The 21,598-nt window shown below is 34.2% G+C and overlaps 5 protein-coding genes and 1 non-coding gene across 8 annotated transcripts; all 6 read left to right on the top strand.

Annotated features, from left to right (window-relative positions):
- Positions 1–1,229: 1,229 nt before the first annotated feature.
- On the top strand, positions 1,230–3,600 carry AT5G44400 (FAD-binding Berberine family protein). The gene is made up of 3 exons (NM_123807.4): positions 1,230–1,361; positions 1,626–2,185; positions 2,279–3,600. Exons 2-3 carry the CDS (start codon positions 1,689–1,691, stop codon positions 3,393–3,395), a joined length of 1,614 nt encoding a protein of 537 aa, NP_199253.1. The 5' UTR covers positions 1,230–1,361; positions 1,626–1,688; the 3' UTR covers positions 3,396–3,600.
- Positions 3,601–4,747: 1,147 nt separating this feature from the next.
- Positions 4,748–7,681, top strand: AT5G44390 (FAD-binding Berberine family protein). Its single transcript, NM_123806.3, has 2 exons — positions 4,748–5,356; positions 6,306–7,681. Exons 1-2 carry the CDS (start codon positions 4,854–4,856, stop codon positions 7,429–7,431), a joined length of 1,629 nt encoding a protein of 542 aa, NP_199252.1. The 5' UTR covers positions 4,748–4,853; the 3' UTR covers positions 7,432–7,681.
- A 583-nt stretch (positions 7,682–8,264) lies between these two features.
- Positions 8,265–11,088, top strand: AT5G44380 (FAD-binding Berberine family protein). 2 transcript variants are annotated; one of them, NM_001344544.1, is made up of 2 exons: positions 8,265–8,896; positions 9,768–11,088. In NM_001344544.1, the coding sequence occupies exons 1-2, from the start codon at positions 8,271–8,273 to the stop codon at positions 10,885–10,887; spliced, it is 1,746 nt and encodes a 581-aa protein (NP_001330998.1). In that variant the 5' UTR covers positions 8,265–8,270; the 3' UTR covers positions 10,888–11,088. The 2 variants fall into 2 exon arrangements, with proteins under 2 accessions (NP_001330998.1, NP_199251.1); NM_123805.5 differs by having other exon boundaries at positions 8,277–8,896; positions 9,768–11,079.
- A 919-nt stretch (positions 11,089–12,007) lies between these two features.
- AT5G44375 lies at positions 12,008–12,080 on the top strand. The gene has a single exon. It is a non-coding gene; the product is annotated as a tRNA-Val (tRNA).
- A 21-nt stretch (positions 12,081–12,101) lies between these two features.
- PHT4;6 (phosphate transporter 4;6) lies at positions 12,102–15,026 on the top strand. The gene is made up of 2 exons (NM_123804.4): positions 12,102–12,507; positions 13,189–15,026. Exon 2 carries the CDS (start codon positions 13,315–13,317, stop codon positions 14,611–14,613), a length of 1,299 nt encoding a protein of 432 aa, NP_199250.1. The 5' UTR covers positions 12,102–12,507; positions 13,189–13,314; the 3' UTR covers positions 14,614–15,026.
- A 904-nt stretch (positions 15,027–15,930) lies between these two features.
- On the top strand, positions 15,931–17,836 carry AT5G44360 (FAD-binding Berberine family protein; the record flags this gene model as incomplete). 2 transcript variants are annotated; one of them, NM_001344543.1, is made up of 1 exon in its annotated part: positions 15,931–17,836. In NM_001344543.1, one exon carries the CDS (start codon positions 16,014–16,016, stop codon positions 17,658–17,660), a length of 1,647 nt encoding a protein of 548 aa, NP_001330654.1. In that variant the 3' UTR covers positions 17,661–17,836. The 2 variants fall into 2 exon arrangements, with proteins under 2 accessions (NP_001330654.1, NP_199249.1); NM_123803.2 differs by having other exon boundaries at positions 16,062–17,836.
- Between the last annotated feature and the right edge of the window lie 3,762 nt (positions 17,837–21,598).

The raw sequence follows: 21,598 nt of genomic DNA, 5'->3' as shown, positions 1-21,598 counted from the left end.
GGCAAAGGTATATCTGATGAATTTTTTCTACATCTCATTCCAAAAAGTCGACCTAACCCGAAAAGTCGACATAATAGAACAAGATAGTGTCGGTATATGAAAAAAAGATGAAAACAATAGTTAAATTCACAAGGACAGGCACGAAATGAATATGTTGAATTTTTGTGATATTTGTGATTTGTTTTTACTCTAGAAGTGTTTTCTTACTAATATATGTTCTAAATTTAACTAGATATCCAGTGTCAATCCATACATTTTCGTCAAAATAAGATTTTTTTATTTATTAAAAGAGTACATACATTTGGTCGTTCATCCACGGTTTACAGAATCAAAGTGAAACTCATAAGTATTACACCATACATTTCTAGATTATGAGCTAGTATATTACATTCTATCTTAATGCATGGATAAAGTGAATATTTGAAAATTTTCAAGCCCAATACTTGATATGGTGAAGAAGATTCGTACCAGAAATATTTTCTGTAGTATCGTTGAAAACAAATTGATGAACAACCTCGGATCCACGTTTGATGCATTGCTGCCAAAACATAAAATTTTAAATATTCATTTAAAATCAACTAAATTTCTTTCTTAACTTTCAAAATTTTTAAACAATATTACACAATTTAAGTTACACAATATATGAATCTATATATAAAATACATATATATATATATATATCCTCATTTTAAATTTTGACTTTTTAATATTTTACTGCGTTTTTCGAACAAATGTTGTTTTTGAAGATGACAATTACGTTGTCGGGAATTAGCAAATTGCATCTAAATCTAAATTTAAATTTAAAATAAAAACAGCTTAAAATTACGGATATATATAACACGAATATTTTGCTACCTCTACTTAACGTATACTTCCAGTTTTCTACAAACACAAACTGCAACGTTTTTGAGGCTACGAGAAGAAAAAAATGTCCGTCACGTTGCGTCACTTGAGACAATGGCTGTCGTCACATTCACGCCATAGAAAATTTTGGCCATCTTACCCGTGGTCGTTGACCTGGAAAGATATCAATAGTCTATTTCATATACATTCACACCTATGTCAAATAAAATTTGACTCCAAAAACACTTGAATATAATAGTGAATTAGTTACAAATAAGCAAATTTTAGTTAGGTAAAGAACAAATAGTAAATTTGACAAATGAGAATGGAGAAGATTAAAGGTAAAAATATATTGGAACGACTCTAAATAAAGTTTTGTATTTCTCTTTTTCTTTCTTCTCTATTACTATATATTTCTCATAGTCTTCATTACCCTAACACCACACTAGTCACACACTTAAATGTTCTTCCGCCTTTGACGCCTTAATCTCATCTCCACAACCCTTGCAGTCAAGTTGGTAAGTCTCTTAAAAATGACTTTCTTTTGTTTAAACTTTAAATGGCACTGAGTTTTTGTGGTATCACTAAAATCAAACGATTCATGATGAAAAACTTGACTTGGTTCAATATTTATTATAATCAATGACTACTTTATGTAAAAGAGTTTAGGCCTTTGAGCAATGATTTTCAAAGAGAAGAAAATAAAGTTGGACATTTGTGGAAACTTTAAGATAGAGGAGAAGGTTTAGATTTTTTCCTTATTAATACACTGAATTTTGCAGATGCTGTTGGGATCAAAGAGTAGCAAACAATACGAGAGCAGAAGAACTTACTTATAGAAAAAAATGGGAATTTCAAAACCACTCCCTCTATTTTCGATTTTAGTCCTCTATTTTTCACTCTACACCATTACACCAACTTCTTCATTAGCCTCCCTCCAAGATCAATTCATCAACTGTGTCCAAAGAAACACACATGTTTACTTCCCACTTGAGAAAACGTTCTTTGCTCCTACAAAAAATGTCTCTATGTTCAGCCAAGTTCTTGAATCGACGGCTCAAAATCTCCGGTTCTTGAAAAAATCCATGCCTAAACCGGGATTCATATTCAGCCCTATTCACGAGTCTCACGTACAAGCTTCCATCATTTGTTCCAAGAAACTCCGAATGCATCTCCGTGTCAGAAGCGGCGGTCACGACTACGAAGGCTTGTCTTATGTCTCTCAGATCGATAAACCGTTTATATTGATGGATCTGTCAAAGATGAGACAGGTCAACATTAATATTCAAGACAACAGTGCTTGGGTTCAATCTGGTGCCACTGTTGGTGAACTTTATTACAGGTATAAATAAAAGCAACAATGACCAAACAAAACAAAACAAAAAGTATTCTTATCAAAATTTGTATATTTGATCAAAATGTTTGTTACTTGTAGGATTGCGGAGAAGAGCAAAGTCCATGGGTTCCCGGCGGGTTTGTGCTCGAGCTTAGGCATAGGAGGACACATAACAGGCGGTGCGTACGGTTCCATGATGCGGAAATATGGTCTAGGTGCAGACAATGTTCTAGACGCAAAGATTGTTGATGCCAACGGTAAATTACTCGATAGAGCCGCGATGGGTGAGGATACATTTTGGGCTATTAGAGGAGGCGCTGGAGGGAGTTTTGGGATAATTCTAGCATGGAAGATCAAGCTTGTTCCTGTTCCTAAGACCGTGACCGTCTTTACCGTCACCAAAACGTTACAACAAGACGTGGGTAACAAGATTATCTCAAAGTGGCAAAGAGTTGCGGACAAGCTTGTTGAAGAGCTATTCATCAGAGTGCTCTTCAACGTAGCTGGAACCGGTGGGAACAAGACTGTGACGACGTCGTACAATGCTCTGTTTCTTGGCGGGAAAGGAACGCTGATGAACGTTATGAAGAAGAGTTTCCCCGAGCTAGGGCTAACATTTAAAGATTGTATCGAAATGAGCTGGCTTGAATCCATTGCTTACATTTCTGGATTCCCGACCCACACGCCTACTAATGTTTTGCTTCAAGGGAAGTCTCCGTTCCCAAAGGTCAGCTTCAAAGCCAAATCGGATTTCGTGAAAACCCCGATTCCCGAATCCGGGCTTCAAGGGATCTTCAAGAAGCTACTTAAAGAAGATATTCCATTGATGATATGGAATCCTTACGGAGGAATGATGGCGAAAATCCCCGAATCCCAAATCCCTTTTCCGCATCGAAAAGGAGTCCTCTTCAAGGTTCAGTACGTAACAAGTTGGCTAGACAGTGACAAGAGACCGAGCAGACACATCAACTGGATCAGAGATCTCTATAGTTACATGACGCCTTATGTCTCAAGTAACCCACGAGAAGCTTACGTGAACTACCGTGATTTAGACCTGGGAAGGAACACGAAAGACGTGAAAACATGCATCAAACAAGCTCAAGTCTGGGGAGCTAACTACTTCAAAAACAATTTCAACAGATTGATGATGATTAAAGCAAAGGTTGATCCAGAGAACTTCTTTAGACACGAGCAGAGCATTCCACCTATGATGTAACGAGGTCAATCAAATAAGAATAAATTAGAAGAAAATCAGATAATGGTTCTTCTGTATTTCGGAAAAATGTTATTCTAGCTATGCTTGTAGTAGTACTATGTTTCACCTAAAATTCGATATGTTGCTTCTTAGTACCTAATTCTTCAATCAACTCGAGAATCCTATTTAAAGTTTTGTTCTTGTTCTTGTTCTTAATGGAATCAAGTCGTTAAAAACTTAAAATCGATAGTTCTTGGTAAATTAAGATCGTTATACGGTACCTAACTCTTAATTAATGATCACAAGGTTGTGATGAAACCTTGAATATTTAATCAAAACTAACGATATAATTGGATATTTTTGGATGTGATCTTTGTTGCATCTAAAATAATTAGATATATTGGATTTAGTAGAAATAGAGTTTGCATGCACCAATCTACATATACAATTTTGCAGCAATTTTCTGAAATAAATCCTGGAGCTACCATTGGCATTTAATAATTGTTTTTGATAATTAGAAAGAAAATCTTTGAATTAAATATTTAACAATCTTCCCAAAATCTCTCCATATTAACTACACGATTAGTTACTTAAATAAAGCTTCCAAAATATTTAATATCATTTAATTACTACAAAATTATCATTTTTGATATTGTTTTTCTACATGACTATAACAATTCGATTATAATCATCAATTGTAACTTTAAAAAACTTTTATATATAAACTTTTATATGTAGTAACTTTAAAAAATAAATTGTCCCCGCGGTATACCGCGTGTTAAAATCTAGTTATATTTAAAAGTTAAAACTAACAAAAACGAAAGTGTACTTGATAGAAACATAGCTTATATGGCCTAAATGTGGTATTAAGTCTTCCAAAGCAAACCATGAATAGTTTAAGTTTTCTAGTGATGTAATGCATATAATTTTATGGATTTTAGATAGTGTTGTTTTGAGAACCATAGTGTTATTTATATAGAGATTAATTCTTAATTTGGCCCTTAATCAAATTAGAAGTTATTAAGTATATCCAGATATTTACTTTTCATTATATTTATGTCTCATGTCATTTACTTCATATATCAATTGAGTACATAAACTTAGATTAATCAAACAATAACCATAACATACTGATTAATACCCCAATTAAGTTTTAGAGAAGTAACTTTGAATTCATATGACTCTTTTTAACTTAATTTTGGACAACTGAATGTGCATTATTTTGTCGCTTTACAAACCCGTGGAAAATGTTGGTCACGTTGCTATCATTTCACCTAATCGTTTCGTTTGACAAATCAAACCATCTTTGAATTTAGAGAAAAATTCAATGGACCTTATTTTATCAGAATCGCTATATATTTATTAAAAAAAATGGAAACTCATTTCTTCTTTTACAAGAAAGAACAATATACAACATTTCCATCTTGAAGCCTTATTGTGTGTTTAGCTTCTCTCTTGCATATAATATTCGCTGCTAGGATGGGAAATTCAAAACCACTCCCTACAATTTCTTGTATTTCAGTTTTTGCTCTATATTTTTCATTCTACACAATAACACTAACTTCTTCAACCTCCCTACAAGATGATTTCATCAAATGTCTTTACCGAAACACAAATGTCCGTTTTACACTCGACAAAACGTTCTTCACTCCTGAAAGAAACGCTTCCATCTTCACAGAAGTTCTTGAATCGACGGCTCAGAATCAAAGATACTTGACCAAGACAATGCCTAAACCGGGTTTCATATTTAAACCGGTTCACGAATCTCACGTCCAAGCTTCCGTCATCTGTTCCAAGAAACTTGAGATACATTTTCGTGTCAGAAGCGGCGGTCATGATTACGAGGGCGTGTCTTATGTTTCACAGATCGAAAAACCTTTTGTATTGATCGATTTGTCGAAATTGAGACAGATCAATGTTGATATTAAGGACACCAGTGCTTGGGTTGAAGCTGGTGCTACCGTTGGTGAGCTTTACTACAGGTAATATATAAGTCGTTTGATTGTTATATATGATACTTTTTTCTATACAAGTATCAACTTTCCAAATTATGGAGTGAGGTTTATCCGTTTTTGCGTATTTTAATTGATTTGGAAATCTAACCAAAATCTTGTGATTAGATTACTGGTTTATTACTAAAATATTGTGCTACAAGTTTAATGATTCTTAAATACTATTTAAATTTTTTTGTTACTTCAATATTTCATTTCACATTGAAAATTTAGATAAACATTTAGTTTATTTTTTTCTCAAATTTTTATAAATGTTGTGTTCAGATTTGAATTTTAACACATTTAGAAGAAAAAAATTGAGTTAAATTATACAAAACCTTACATTTAAGGGTGAACTATATTATTTTGAAAAGTTATCTAGAGACTAATTAAATTAGATCCACATGTAGAGCAAACTTTGTGGTCCGCATGAATTAGATCCACATGTTTCAAAGTCAATGAATTTAACAAAGATTCAAGCCCAACTGAAACTAGTAGAGCAAGAGTTCAGTGGTCTCTAGCCTATGGCAATTTAAAAAGAAATAAAACTCTTACAAAAGAGTTTGTGGCGAAAAGTTTCAATATTTTCATTTTTCAGATACGTATTTTTAGGTAACTACTTTTAAAATTCTAAAAATAGGTCCAACCGTTCAAACTTTATATATTTCGCACATTAAAAAGTCCAAAAAAGTTTGTTCGTACTAAGGTTTTCAATTATATTGGACCGGTCTTGTGTAAATTTCTTAATCACTTGGACTACACAAATCGTAACACAATCTATAAGCTTTTCAGTTTTCCACAAACGCCAAACGAATATTTGCTTTGTTTAAAACGTTAAGGGTTGTGGATCATTTGAAAACATTTATACTAAATGCAACAAAACAATAACAACAAAAGTGAACTATGTTTCAGTATTGAATATTTGGTTTGTTGACTTCAGAATTGCAGAGAAGAGCAAGTTTCATGGATTCCCTGCAGGTGTTTACCCGAGCTTAGGCATCGGTGGGCATATAACAGGCGGTGCATACGGTTCCTTGATGAGGAAGTATGGTCTTGCTGCAGATAATGTTCTAGACGCAAAGATCGTTGATGCTAACGGTAAATTACTCGATAGAGCCTCGATGGGCGAGGATCTGTTTTGGGCAATTAGAGGAGGCAGTGGAGGGAGTTTTGGGATAATTTTGTCATGGAAAATCAAGCTTGTTCCTGTTCCTGAAACCCTAACCGTCTTCACGGTCACCAAAACATTCGAGCAAGATAGAAGTTTCAAGATTCTTTCAAAGTGGCAAGAAATTGCGGACAATCTTGTTGATGAGCTCTTCTTACGAGTGTTCTTCACTGTATCTGGAAACAAAGCAAACAAGACAGTGACGATGGCCTACATAGGTCAGTTTCTTGGCGAGAAAGGCACCTTGATGGAGGTAATGAAGAAGGATTTTCCAGAACTTGGGCTAACTCAGAAGGATTGTATAGAAATGAGTTGGATCGATTCCATTATTTACAACTCTGGATTCCCAACAAACCCTCCTCCTCCTATTGAGATTCTGCTTCAAGCAAAGTCTCCAATCGGAAAAGTTTACTTCAAAGGGAAATCGGATTTCGCTAAAAAACCTATTCCTGTTTTAGGGCTCGAAGGGATGTTCAAGAAGTTGCTTGAAGAAGACGCAGCGTTAGTAATTTGGACTCCTTACGGTGGAAAGATGGATAAAATCCCTGAATCTGAGATCCCATTTCCGCATAGAAACGGAACCAACTTCATGATTCAATATTACAGGAGCTGGTCAGATAGTGAGAAAAGACCAAACAGACGCACCAAATGGATCAGAGAGTTGTACGGATACATGACGCCTTACGTCTCAAGCAATCCAAGACAAGCATATGTGAACTACAGAGATCTAGACCTGGGACAGAACAAGGACAACTCAAAGTCTAACTTCATAGAAGCTAAAATATGGGGAGCTAATTATTTCAAAGACAATTTCAACAGATTGGTGAGGATTAAATCAAAGGTTGATCCAGATAACTTCTTCAGACACGAGCAGAGTATCCCAACTCTGCCCGTATGAAGCTAAGCTCATGACAACCACACACAACCATATGATTTGAGTAACCAACTAGGTGTTGTTATCCGATTGAACCGTGTTTTGCAAATTTAATTACATGTCAAAAAAATATGAATCCGTATGAAATCTTTTAACGTAATTGCATTTTTTTGTCAACTTAATGGACGGTAATCCACAAAACAAGCTAAAACAAAGTCAACATTTTCAAGACATGACAAAAATTGCCTAACTGTCATTATCCGCCGATTCGTTTGACTACGCAACATGCCAACATGTAAATTAATGTAGGCATAGTCGTCGAATCGTCATTAAGCAACGACGGTCATATTATGGAGAAACAAAATAATCGTAATTAGTACTACCTCTGTTTCATATTAGTTGTATTTAAGGTTTTTACACACAAATTAAGAAAACATAAAAATCTCATTTAATAAAAACATCGTTTATTATAATCAATTCAACTAATAAAAAAATAGATAATTAAATATAATTGGTTAAAAAATATTAAATACATTTATTATTTGCATAGAAATTTAAAAACAACATTTAAATTGAAAAAAAATAAAAACCCTTAAACTACATTTATATAGAAACAGAGGGAGTATTATTAACGCAACCAAATTTCTAATTAGACTTGACTAATTTAAGGAGTCTCCTTTGATCACAATATTTTATCTTCATATAAAGACATTTCTTCATTGAACCAAAACAACTATTCAATTCCATCATGTGAAAAAATAATTGTAATTAGTTGTAAACTCAACCACCTTATCTTATCTTATAAAATTCATACTAGTGTCTAAGCACGTTACTTCCATATTATATTGTCATCGACTAATCAAATGAATCTTGTTTTGACAATCCTTTATAAGTATATAAACACATTTTCTTCATTGACGCTAAAAAGAAAAAAAACACAAAACTCATCCATTTGGCTTCTCTCTTGCATATTCGCTGCAAGGATGGGAAATTCAAAACCACTCCCTACAATTTCTTGTATTATAGTTTCAGTCTTGTATTTTTCATTCTATTGCATAACACCAACTTCTTCATCAGCCTCCATCCAAGATCAATTCATAAACTGTGTCAAAAGAAACACACATGTTTCTTTTCCACTCGAGAAAACGTTATTCACCCCTGCGAAAAACGTCTCTTTGTTCAACCAAGTCCTTGAATCGACGGCTCAAAATCTCCAGTTCTTGGCAAAATCCATGCCTAAACCGGGATTCATATTCAGACCGATTCACCAGTCTCAAGTCCAAGCTTCCATCATTTGTTCAAAGAAACTCGGAATTCATTTTCGTGTTAGAAGTGGCGGTCACGATTTCGAGGCCTTGTCTTATGTTTCACGGATTGAAAAACCGTTTATATTACTCGACCTGTCAAAATTGAAACAAATCAATGTTGATATTGAATCCAATAGTGCTTGGGTTCAACCTGGTGCTACGCTTGGTGAGCTTTACTACAGGTAACATTGGTTAATATATCCGTTCTTTATATTTGTATGAAAAATTTATATAAACAATCATATTTGTGATATATTTAATACTTTCTAGGCCATCATATATATATAAAATTATTTATTTCTAGATATTAACAAAAATATCATATTAATATACATACTGTATATACTTAATAACTAACTAAAACTATTTATCAAACATAAATTTCTAGTTATCTATATATAGGTACTTAATTACTAATTTATTTATATCAAATAAGAAATGAGTTAAGCCGAAACTTATACACGTCCATGAGTCCTCAATGGTTTAGACTTAAGAGTCTAGCATGCAAGACCGGCCCATGATTTAAGCAGGGTAAATCGGTAACCAACGCTTAGTTAGGACCCAAAATTTGTAGACCGTCATAGATTCAAAATTATTTTTAATATTTTATTAATATGAGTTTTTTCTTTTTTCTTCTCCTATAGTTTTGCATTATATAGTTTAGGATTTTTTTTCTGATATGTCTTTTAAGGATTGTAAATTTTTTAATTCATTTACAAATTGCTTGGACGTTGGACATTATCACAAGACTAATTAAATTGACAGCCTACCAAAAAAAAAAGACTAATTAAATTGACATGCTTATAGTTGCGGGTTATTTTTTAAAAACATACATATCTCCTATATAAACATACGCAAATATAATCTATATATGTAACAAGAGCGACAACATGACAATACTAAATTGACAGGCCAACTTGCGGGTCATTTTTTTGACAAAAGAAATGGTGAAGGAAGTATCCCACTGTTAAATCTTTTGGCTTTTTTTTTTTTTTTTGGGTAACACCGCATCTTCTTGATAATTCTGTTAACGTTTTTACCTTTTAACTGCAGAATTGCAGAGAAGAGCAAGATCCATGGATTTCCCGCGGGTTTGTGCACAAGTGTAGGCATAGGTGGGTATATGACAGGCGGTGGATACGGTACCTTGATGAGGAAGTATGGTCTTGCGGGAGATAATGTTCTAGACGTAAAGATGGTTGATGCAAATGGTAAATTACTCGACAGAGCCGCGATGGGTGAGGACCTATTTTGGGCGATTAGAGGAGGCGGTGGAGCGAGTTTCGGGATAGTTCTAGCATGGAAGATCAAGCTTGTTCCTGTTCCTAAGACTGTTACCGTCTTCACTGTCACCAAAACGTTAGAACAAGACGCAAGATTGAAGACTATTTCTAAGTGGCAACAAATTTCATCCAAGATTATTGAAGAGATACACATCCGAGTGGTACTCAGAGCAGCTGGAAATGATGGAAACAAGACTGTGACAATGACCTACCTAGGTCAGTTTCTTGGCGAGAAAGGCACCTTGCTGAAGGTTATGGAGAAGGCTTTTCCAGAACTAGGGTTAACTCAAAAGGATTGTACTGAAATGAGCTGGATTGAAGCCGCCCTTTTCCATGGTGGATTTCCAACAGGTTCTCCTATTGAAATTTTGCTTCAGCTCAAGTCGCCTCTAGGAAAAGATTACTTCAAAGCAACGTCGGATTTCGTTAAAGAACCTATTCCTGTGATAGGGCTCAAAGGAATATTCAAAAGATTGATTGAAGGAAACACAACATTTCTGAACTGGACTCCTTACGGTGGTATGATGTCGAAAATCCCTGAATCTGCGATCCCATTTCCGCATAGAAACGGAACCCTCTTCAAGATTCTCTATTACGCGAACTGGCTAGAGAATGACAAGACATCGAGTAGAAAAATCAACTGGATCAAAGAGATATACAATTACATGGCGCCTTATGTCTCAAGCAATCCAAGACAAGCATATGTGAACTACAGAGATCTAGACTTCGGACAGAACAAGAACAACGCAAAGGTTAACTTCATTGAAGCTAAAATCTGGGGACCTAAGTACTTCAAAGGCAATTTTGACAGATTGGTGAAGATTAAAACCAAGGTTGATCCAGAGAACTTCTTCAGGCACGAGCAGAGTATCCCACCTATGCCCTACTAGAAGCTAGGTTCATGAAACCAATAACATTATCAAAAATAAGAATAAATGATAATTGTATACAACATGATTCGTCTTTCTTTATTTCAGACAATGTGGACACTACTCTAAATAAAATGTCATTTACCTTACAGTTCGAATTATTGCTTCTTATATACGTCACCAATTAATTTTAAATCCAGTTTTTCTAAAACAACCCTAATCGTTCTTGTTTTCTATCTAGTCGTTGAATAGAATTCAAACAATTTACCTAAATTTAGTAAATCTTGCGTCTTGGATGTTGAAGAGATGCATCCGAATGCAATTCAGAACTCTTGACAACATCATATAGAGGCCATAATTGTCAATTTATATTGCCTTAAAACTATTTCATAACAAAATCACAAGTAAATACTTCTTTTTGGATGTGTTCAATTTGAAACAATTGAACCATACAATTCTTTCAAATTAATTGCATGTCTAATTTTCTAGTTTTCCGATCACACAAGCTAAAACAAAGTCAACGATTCCTAGACACGTGAAAAGTGGCTGTCACATAAGTATTAATCAATATTCATGTATACACATTATGAGACCAAAAAAAAGTCGTAATTCAAGTAAACACTACCAATCTTGTCATAATCACACCATCTCTACGCATTTTAGTTCCATTCCTACTCTCATCAACTTGTATAATTAATGGATCTTGTTTTGTCATAGTCTTTTCATAATCAAAGATTCTTGAAGCCTAATTGTGTGTGTTTGGCTGCAAAGATGGAAATTCTAAAAACCACTCCCTGCAATTTCTTATGTTTCGTTTTTAGCTCTATATTTTTCCGTTTTGTATTTAGTATTTAGGGTTTAAGGTTTGCTTTTTAAATGTTTGATCTATGAGTTATCAAATGGTTGTTTGATCTTATGAATATAAGTTATAAGTAGTAAAAAAAAAATTTAGCTGTTTTATCTATGAATTTAATTCAATTTATGTTTAGTACGTAATCTATAAATTTGACTCAATTTATGTGCCTTACACTAGTCTAAAAATAAAAGAATTACCCACAAATCAAAAAAAATTAAGCTAATTAGATCAAAATTATGATTAAGTAAGTGATTAGAAAAGATAACATTATAATCTCAACATCAAGGTGCTGTGGTGTAGTGGTTATCACGTTTGCCTTACACGCAAAAGGTCTCCAGTTCGATCCTGGGCAGCACCATATTTTTTTATACCTATTCCCCTCTTTTTTTCACCCGTTAATTAATAAAATAAGAAATGGCCGTTACGTGATTTATCTCACGGACATAAAAATATCAGCATCGTCGTCGTTGACCCTAAAAAGCGATCTCCATCATCTTCTTTTGTTTCTTCTAAATTCTTTCACAAACCCTAAAATTCTCCTCCGTCACTGTCGACGACCACTGCGTTTCACACTACTCTCTCTCTCGCTCTCTCCACCGTTAAACTTCAATACCCATTTGTCATTTCCCCCAAATCTCTCCGATTTCTTAAATCTAATTTGGATTTACTTTGCCTGTAAAACCATTCGCATTGTTACGCATCCGATTTTGCAGTTCGAAACTCGAGTTCAACTTCAATTTGAGGTAGATTTCGAGAAAAAGCTGAAGAATTTCGGAACAACTAAGGTAAAGCTTTGTGATTTTGACTTCGGTTTTCGATTTACATTGTGAAGACTGAAGAAGAGATATAGGCAACACATTCCACTGTGTAATTCGGCTGCTTGATGCTTAATTTTAAGATTTCTTCTTGGGTTCTCGTTTCTTTGGTACTTAAGTTTAATTGAAAGAAAGCTTGGATTTTTTGCGTCTGTAAAACGAAATTGAGTCTCTGTGATAACATTGGAATCGTAATTCATTAGGAATTAGGATTGTTGATCCTTCAATTTAGAACCAATATGATTACGTTATGGCTTTTGGGACAAATTCATTTGCTTGATACGAACTTTTACTTCAGATTTATTCTTATTTTTTAAGATCTGTTTATCTTTATCTTTTGATGTCATATTTAGGATATGTTCTTATCTTCTGTGTTGAAGGATTTGACTTAATTTTACTTTCTAGATGCCTTCTTGTATGATTGGAGAAGCGTAAGATTGTGTATTTTTAGGATGCCTAATTGAAAATGGATAAAGTTGTGTTACTTATACCTCTCTCATATATATCTCAACAGAGGAACGTATTGGGTTTGAGTCTATTTTGTTAATGATCAGAGGAGAATTCATCAGTCATATAGAATCGTCCCTGCAAGTTTTGTGTTAACATGTATCACAATAAGCAAATTAAACTGCTTTGAATATGTCATTGCAGATTTTAACGGTGGAATTGGGGAGTCTTGAAGCTTATTTTTCCTCCTGGTCTCTTTTTTCTTATGTGGTGGTGCTTGAGAGGGTTTTTGTATGATATAAATGCTCTAGATCAGAGAAAAGGTCTAACATGAAGTTATCAAATATTCCGCAACGCTATGTAATAGTCTTCTTAACTTTCCTCAGCACATGTGTGTGTTACATAGAGCGTGTTGGCTTCTCTATTGCATATACCGTTGCTGCTGATGCTGCTGGGATCAATCAATCGAGTAAAGGAACCATACTTTCTACATTCTTTGTTGGCTATGCATGTTCTCAAGTCCCTGGAGGTTGGGCAGCTCAGAAAATTGGGGGAAGGAAAGTTCTTCTTCTGTCGTTTGTTTTATGGTCATCGACGTGTTTCTTGGTTCCACTTGATCCAAACAGAGTCGGGCTTTTGGTTGTTGCCCGTTTACTTGTTGGTGTTGCTCAAGGTTTCATCTTTCCCTCTATCCACACAGTTTTGGCTCAGTGGGTTCCTCCTCATGAAAGGTCTAGATTGGTTTCGATAACGACATCAGGAATGTATTTAGGTGCAGCTTTAGGAATGTGGCTTCTCCCTGCTTTAGTTGAGCTTAGAGGTCCGGAATCAGTTTTCTTAGCAGAGGCATTAGCAGGTGTTATATGGTCATTGCTTTGGATTAGGTACGCTACTGACCCACCTCGATCTGAGCATCCAAAAGCTGCTGCTGCTGGATTCGGAGGTGCTCTGTTACCGACTAATGTAAACCACCATAAAGTTACTCATATCCCGTGGAAGAAAATCATGCTCAGTTTACCCGTTTGGGCGATTGTGGTTAACAATTTCACATTCCATTACGCTTTATATGTGTTGATGAACTGGCTTCCAACGTATTTCGAGCTTGGACTCCAGATCAGTCTTCAGGGGATGGATTCATCAAAGATGGTGCCATACCTCAACATGTTTGTATTCTCCATTGTTGGTGGGTTCATCGCAGACTATTTGATCACCAAGAGAATACTCTCGGTAACCAGAACCCGCAAGTTCTTGAACACAGTTGGGTTCCTAATTGCTTCAGCGGCATTGATGGTCTTACCCATGTTTAGAACAGAAAATGGTGTGATCTTATGTTCCTCAGTGGCTCTTGGGTTTTTGGCATTAGGAAGAGCCGGTTTTGCGGTGAACCATATGGATATTGCTCCAAGATATGCAGGAATAGTGATGGGAGTTTCAAATACTGCTGGGACATTAGCTGGAATCATTGGTGTTGATTTGACTGGAAAGCTTCTTGAAGCTTCTAAATTGGTTTACTCAGATTTGTCACATCCAGAGAGCTGGAGAGTTGTGTTCTTCATCCCGGGTTTGCTCTGTATCTTTAGCTCTGTTGTGTTTCTGCTGTTTTCTACTGGAGAAAGGATCTTTGATTGAGGAAAGAAAAAAAGATCAAAACTTTTAGAGAAACCCTTATCAAGATTAGTTAGTAAAAGCCTGAATCGAAGATCGATTGATTCGGTAATTGCGGAATTTTGTGGGAAATGTCGTTTTTGTGTGTGTAGTAAAGATCTTTTGAGTGATGGTTTTGAAATATTGTCTTCAGGCTCATTGGTATTCTTTTTTTGGTGAATAAACTTGATCACACCAAAGAGTATTATTGGTTGATCTTTCAATATATACTATGAATAAAGAATTGAAAATTGTAATCTTAGTACTAGTAGCCCCATTTTTTTTTGTTTTATCAGTTTCGATTTTGTTAGATCGAATGAAGAATAAGCGAGGGGTTTTGTAATTGGATATTGTAAAAGTTTTGAGTTCATTATAAAATGAGTATTTTAACGAGGCCATTGTTAAAATTCATATTGTCTTCAGTTTCATTTTTATTCCATTTTTTCTTGTGGTTCAGTTCGATTACAAAGATCGTAATTTCTTAAAACTTTCTCAAATAGTTTAATCTACGTGTATCTTCACAGTAACAAAAGTAAGAACTCATGCAGTGGGCAAGAGCGATCAGTGGAAGACAACTAGCGACTAAAAAACGTCGACACGTTGCTTTCATGCCGTTGTATTGCAGTAAATTATACATGACGATTGCTTCATTAATTTATTCATTTAATGTTTTAATTATTAGTAATTTGTTTACCAAAAAAAAATGTAGTACAAATATAGAAGTAATGGAAAATGATAATGTAATTACTATCACGTATACAAATTTTGATTATATGATTGTGTGATCAGTGATGCTTATAATTTCATATCAATGATACTTTATTTGATTTTTTCTTTTGATCATAATCAAAATTTGTTATATGTGATTATGTGAGGGTGAAAACTAAATTGAAAATCGATATATCAAAGTTTTATTTTGATTTACGTTAATGCTTTTTTTTTTGAAACGTTTTTGAACACTACAAGTCTACAAATTATAAATGTAAGTAGGTAGGTATTTGCCATATTAACACAATTAGGTGGAAAAAACTATTACTACATATTAGCACAAAATTGTGAATATTTTTCTTCTTCTATGTCTATAAGTAAAATCTTCCAAGACTGATAAGTGATTAAGATGATAATGCATATTATTACAACTCGTTATTTCCATTGTTGGAATACATTACTACTCGAAAAATAAAAACGAAGCCTATGATTTAATGTTCTTTTGTTTCTTTGCAACACAAAATTCCAAAAACAAAATTTTCACTGAAATTTATTTTTATTTTTAATAATTTCTACGTCGGTGTTAGGTGGAACCTAGTTTACTCTTTCTGCAACATCATCAGTTCTTATCAAAATCTCTGATACTCTCTCATCAATCATCACCAGAACAAGAACAAATGCTATATCTCTGTAACTTTAAACACAAGAAAAGCAAAACACTAAAGATGAGAACACTTGAAGCTTTTGCTCTGTCCCTGTTTCTTGTCTTCTTAGTAAAATGGGTCAATTCTGACTCTAGTTCTTCTCCTAGTAAAGATCAATTTCTGAGTTGCATGTCGACACATTCTGATTCCAGCTTCATAAACCCTAAAAGCTTCATCCACAAACCAGATTCAAGAGTCTACACCGATTTCTCGCAGTCTTTAATATCACAAAACTACAGATTTCTGACCTTGAATTTCACAAGCCAGAAGCCGATTCTGATCGTTACACCAAGAACTGATACTGAAATCCAGAGATCATTACTCTGTAGCAGGAAACTTGGGGTGAAAGTAAGAACCAAAAGCGGTGGTCATGACTATGAAGGCCTTTCTTATCTCTCATTACACTCGCCTTTCATCATACTCGATCTCGTTAATGTTCGATCGATCGAGATCAACCTGGCAGATGAAACAGCTTGGGTTGGAGCCGGTGCCACTATCGGTGAGCTTTACTATAAAATTGCCAAATCAAGTAAGATCCATGGCTTCCCTGCAGGAACATGCCCTAGTGTTGGAGTTGGAGGTCATTTTAGCGGAGGAGGGTTTGGTGCAATGATGAGGAAACATGGTTTAGCTGCAGATAACGTTGTGGACGCGCGTTTTGTAGACGCAAATGGGAGGATCTACAACAGTAGGAGAGAAATGGGAGAAGATTTGTTCTGGGCCATTAGAGGAGGTGGAGCAGCTAGCTTTGGTGTTGTACTTTCATGGAAAGTGAAGCTAGTTAGGGTTCCAGAAAAGGTTACGTGCTTCAGAAGGAACCTACCGTTGACACAGAACATGACGAAAATTGTTCATAGATGGCAGCAAATTGCAGCAGAGCTTGACGATAATCTCTTCATCCGAGTCATCGTTTCCATTTCCGGAGGATCAGTTCAAACTACATTCCAAGCAAATTATCTTGGAGGAATCGATAAACTAATTCCTCTGATGAATCAGAAGTTTCCGGAATTAGGGTTAACGTTTCAAGACTGTTCGGAAATGACCTGGATCGATTCAATAATGTACTTCAACTGGAAGAAAGGACAACCACTAGAGACTCTTCTGGATCGAGGACAAAGATACAATGATCTGTATTTCAAAGCCAAATCTGATTTTGTCAAGAACCCTATTCCTGAAATCGGTCTAGAAGGTATATGGACGAGGTTTCACGAGGTCGAATCTCCGATAATGATAATGGAGCCATTAGGTGGTAAAATGTATGAGATTGGTGAAACAGAGACTCCATTCCCACATAGAAGAGGGAATCTATATAATATCCAGTATATGGTTAAATGGAGATTGAAGGACATTGGAGTGATGGAGAAACATGTGACATGGATGAGATTGCTTTATAGGTATATGAGAGTTTATGTCTCTGCATCGCCAAGAGGAGCTTATTTGAATTACCGAGATCTTGATTTAGGTATGAACAGAGGAGTTAATACGAGCTTTGAAGATGCGAAATTATGGGGGTTTAGGTATTTTGGAAGTAATTTCAAGAGATTGGCTATTGTTAAAGGGAAGATTGATCCAACCAATTTCTTCAGGAATGAACAAAGTGTTCCTCCTTTGATTGTCTAAGAGAAAACTAAGATTTGATTCTTAGACAAAACCAATGTTTGTGTGCTTATGTTCTTGGACTTTTATGGCTCTATAGATATTGTGTTGTCCTCATGTAACGTCAGTGTGAAAGTGACCGTGTTGTGTGGTGTTATCTCATAATTCTCATTATAAATATCGTTTTGATTTTTCTCCTTCTTTGTAACCTACACAACGATCAATTAACGATTTCAAACTTCTGACTTCTGAATGAAACCGATAACGTGGAAGTTGGAACATACAAATTTACAAACTCAAATCATGATTTTTAGCCCTCCAAGCTAAACATCGTTTTCATTTATATTAATAATGTTCTAATTTCATGATCATTGATGTATCTTTTTTTGAATTTTTTTAATGATATACATTCTACCGTTACGAGTTTAAAGTTTAAACCTGAATAGTAATACAATGTCGATATAGTCAACTCTACAGCTCAAAACGACATCAAAATGCAAATGGGCTCTTAGACAATAAAGCTCAAACCAAAGCAATTGGCAGCTGAGCTGAGCCCAATGCAAATGGTCACCTGCAAGTCAAGACAAAAACAGAGGATTGGAAGCGCATTCCTTATCGTCATGACGTAGGGAGGTAAACATGAAAAATCGTTTTGAGGCTCTTGAATCTTGTGTCGACGTCACGTGAGAGTTAAAAGACAGCTCAACAAGTTAAAGATACTCTAGGTTAAATATTGTAGCTCTATATATGAGCATTGCGATTGTAATCGAAAACCTAAATTGAAAGCAATAAAATACTATCTTTCCATTTCTCATTTATCTTTCAGATATTAGTACAAATAACAAATCATTCGCCATTTTATACAAGTTGTAGTTTTTTTTTAACAAGGGTTCTCAAATCTTAACAATGTTAAGATTTTATGGCGTCCAAAAACATTACAAACTAAGTATACACTCTTGTATGCTTTTACATATCAAGAAATTACAAGAAAACTTCTATAAATTAATAACGTCGGGACTGTAACATTTTATTAATTTGACGTTATTAATTTATCTAGTAGCGGTTCCAGAACATATTTCTACATGGGGTACAAAATATAAATCATAATAAAATTATTTTAAAAATTATCCAAAAAGAGCCACTATGAGGCAATCGAGCTGTGGGACTGAATATTAGCATGGGGCACCTTCAACTAACTATTAGAAACATTTTATTTGATATCGGTATTTTATCAAATTAATAAATTTGTCTGGGGCACGTTCCCTACCTTTCCTGTACATAGATCCGTCCCTGAATTTATTGATAAAAAAAATTGAGCCAAAAATCTAATTTAGGACCGAAAATATTAATTTATCGAACTATTAATTTGTAGAGTATTAATTTCTAGAGGTTATTACACTAAACATATTTTATTTCATATTTTACTTAGCCCGAACATATTTGAGTGAAAAACCAACCATATTTAGTTAGACGACCTTTTTGCTTCGTTTCTTATTGCACTAATGTCATTTGGGTTATTACTGTCCCATTTAAACCCATCTTTATCATCATTGTTAAACTATATAAATACGAATCTTGGCACAAGTAAATGCTTAATTTAGCATCGTTGTCGCTTTTGTGGAAGAAAGATGTATATAGTAAAAGAACCAATTATGCGTGGCTACTTTATTAGACATTCGTTGATCATTATATTTAATCTCCTATAAACACGTCCGACAGATTTCATATTCACGCATGAGCTATTATTGGTTTAGCTTATCTATCTTTTGACTTTGTTCTTCTCATTAATCCTAACGCTAACTAGTATAACTCGATTATCACGTTTTACTTTTTGGAGCAAGTGATTTTGTTGTCCATAATCAATGTTTCAACAAATACACTCTTGACAAGAAATTTACAATCACAACAATAAACGACCTCATGAATATTGTTAATCAATTTAACTCAAAACTATATCAATCGAAAGCATATTAATTAGCAATTCAAAACTAAGAGACAAAAGTTACAAGTAGGTAAAGACATTTAGATCTAAAGCCTTTAACAAAAAAAAAATGACATTTAGATCTTAATTATATCGTTAACCATTGGATATAATTAAGAAGAAGAATCTATATTTTCTATTGTTACAGTTATTATGCTCATCAGGCCCAAACAATAGAAAATATCTTATGCAAATGTACCACTTAAATATCTTTACAAGACCCTGATATTGCCATACGCAGAGAAGGACACGAATGTCACGAATCCCTTTACAATATCAGCTGAATAGTATAGTAACAAAATTGTCGAATTTTAGATAAACGAAATAAACATATATAACTCAATAAGTTTTATGAGAAATAATCACGAAAATACTAAACAGCTAGTATTATATTAATAGGCGTTTTTTGAGTTATATTTTTAACATATTTATAGCATATAGCTGAACCATTTTTCAGAAACGTAAAAATTTGATGAAATGGCGAAATCACCTTTTCAAAACGTGACCACGTGAAAAAGAGTTTAGTATCATTTATCACCATCATATTACATGCACACATGTAAGCACAAATATTAGTTTGTTACGTTATTTACTGTAGTGTTGGTTCAAAGTAAATACATATGTTTGAAAGATATTTATATAAATTTGATAGAAAGATCTATGATTGTTTAAAAAAAATAAAAAACAAGATCTAAACAATTTTGACATGACTAAAACTTAGTGATAGCCAAAAAAAAGAAGAACTAATTCCTAAGATAGAACACAATTGTATGTTTATTCTTAAAATAAAACATATCTTTTTTTTATTACTCACATGTTTTCGATACTTGTGTAATTACAGTTAACATCCTTTATTAGTTTTAATTAAATATTATTATTAAATTTGTTTTTAACTAAAAAATAAATAAAAAACAATGATTATCCATGTCACCAATCCATGTCATTTAACCTAATCCACGTCATCCGAAACCAAAAATTCCCTTAAAACTTTCGATTTCTCATTTTTTCAGCATATTTCACTGTTCATCCGCGCAAAAAAAAAAAAAAAAAAAAAAACGTCACTCTCTTCTCTTGTTCAGTCGACGGAACCTAATTTCGTCGCCGTTCTCTACTTATCTCGTTTCTTCCGGCCGAAACTCCTTCGGTGGTGTCGAATTTCAAGTCATCAAAAATCAAAACCCAAATCAAAGAGATGTATGGAATTTTGTATGATTCGTTGCAGGTTTAAGTTGAATCAAGAATAGCTACTCTTTTACTTTGATTTTATATGTCTCTCGTTTAATTTTTCTCTCAATCGATCTATTTAGAGATATTTCTACTTCTATCAACGTTTTGATTCATACGGTTTCGTCTTCCTCCTATGTATCCCTCAAACATATTCTTACGTTTCTTAATTTGATTGTTGTTATTTGGCCAATAAATTTTATATTGTCTTCCCCAGAAAAATGTTGTTTTCCAATCTATATTATAAATCAGCCGTAAAGTGATGTAACTCAGCCGTAACGTAATGTAACTGAACCATAATTTGATGTAACTCAGCCGTAACATAATTTACACAACCTTTCGTCTTCCCTGAATGATAACTCAGCCATGACATGTAATTTATCAAACATTTCGTCTTCCCTGAAGCATATAACTGAGCCGTAACATATAATATACACTCATCTTTCGTTTGCCCTTGAACATATAACTCACCCGTAATGTAATTTTACCGAACTTTTCGTCTTCCCTGGAACATATAATTCAGCCGTGACATGTAAATTGACTGAATCTTTCGTTCTCCCTTAAGCATATAACTCTGTTGTAATGTAATTTTATCGAATCTTTCGTCTTTTCTGGAACATATAACTCAGTCGTGACATGTAAATTGACTGAACCTTTCGTCTTCCCTTAAGCATATAACTCAGCCGTGACATGTAAATTTGTCGCGAAACAATAAGAGATGCAGCATTTCATCTAACTTTTTCATCGAGCACCAACT

The sequence above is a fragment of the Arabidopsis thaliana genome, chromosome 5, assembly GCF_000001735.4.
Source record: "Arabidopsis thaliana chromosome 5, partial sequence".
Lineage (NCBI taxonomy): Eukaryota > Viridiplantae > Streptophyta > Magnoliopsida > Brassicales > Brassicaceae > Arabidopsis > Arabidopsis thaliana.
The sequence above is the reverse complement of the archived record's forward strand: the minus strand, read 5'-3'. Positions and strand labels throughout refer to the sequence as shown.

Coding starts and splice junctions, on each gene's coding strand:
- AT5G44380 (NM_001344544.1), top strand. CDS start 8,271: ATGAATCTTGTTTTGACAATCCTTTATAAGTATATAAACACATTTTCT. Junction 8,897..9,767: donor CTTGGTGAGCTTTACTACAG/GTAACATTGGTT, acceptor TTTTAACTGCAG/AATTGCAGAGAAGAGCAAGA.
- AT5G44400 (NM_123807.4), top strand. CDS start 1,689: ATGGGAATTTCAAAACCACTCCCTCTATTTTCGATTTTAGTCCTCTAT. Junction 2,186..2,278: donor GTTGGTGAACTTTATTACAG/GTATAAATAAAA, acceptor TGTTACTTGTAG/GATTGCGGAGAAGAGCAAAG.
- AT5G44390 (NM_123806.3), top strand. CDS start 4,854: ATGGGAAATTCAAAACCACTCCCTACAATTTCTTGTATTTCAGTTTTT. Junction 5,357..6,305: donor GTTGGTGAGCTTTACTACAG/GTAATATATAAG, acceptor TGTTGACTTCAG/AATTGCAGAGAAGAGCAAGT.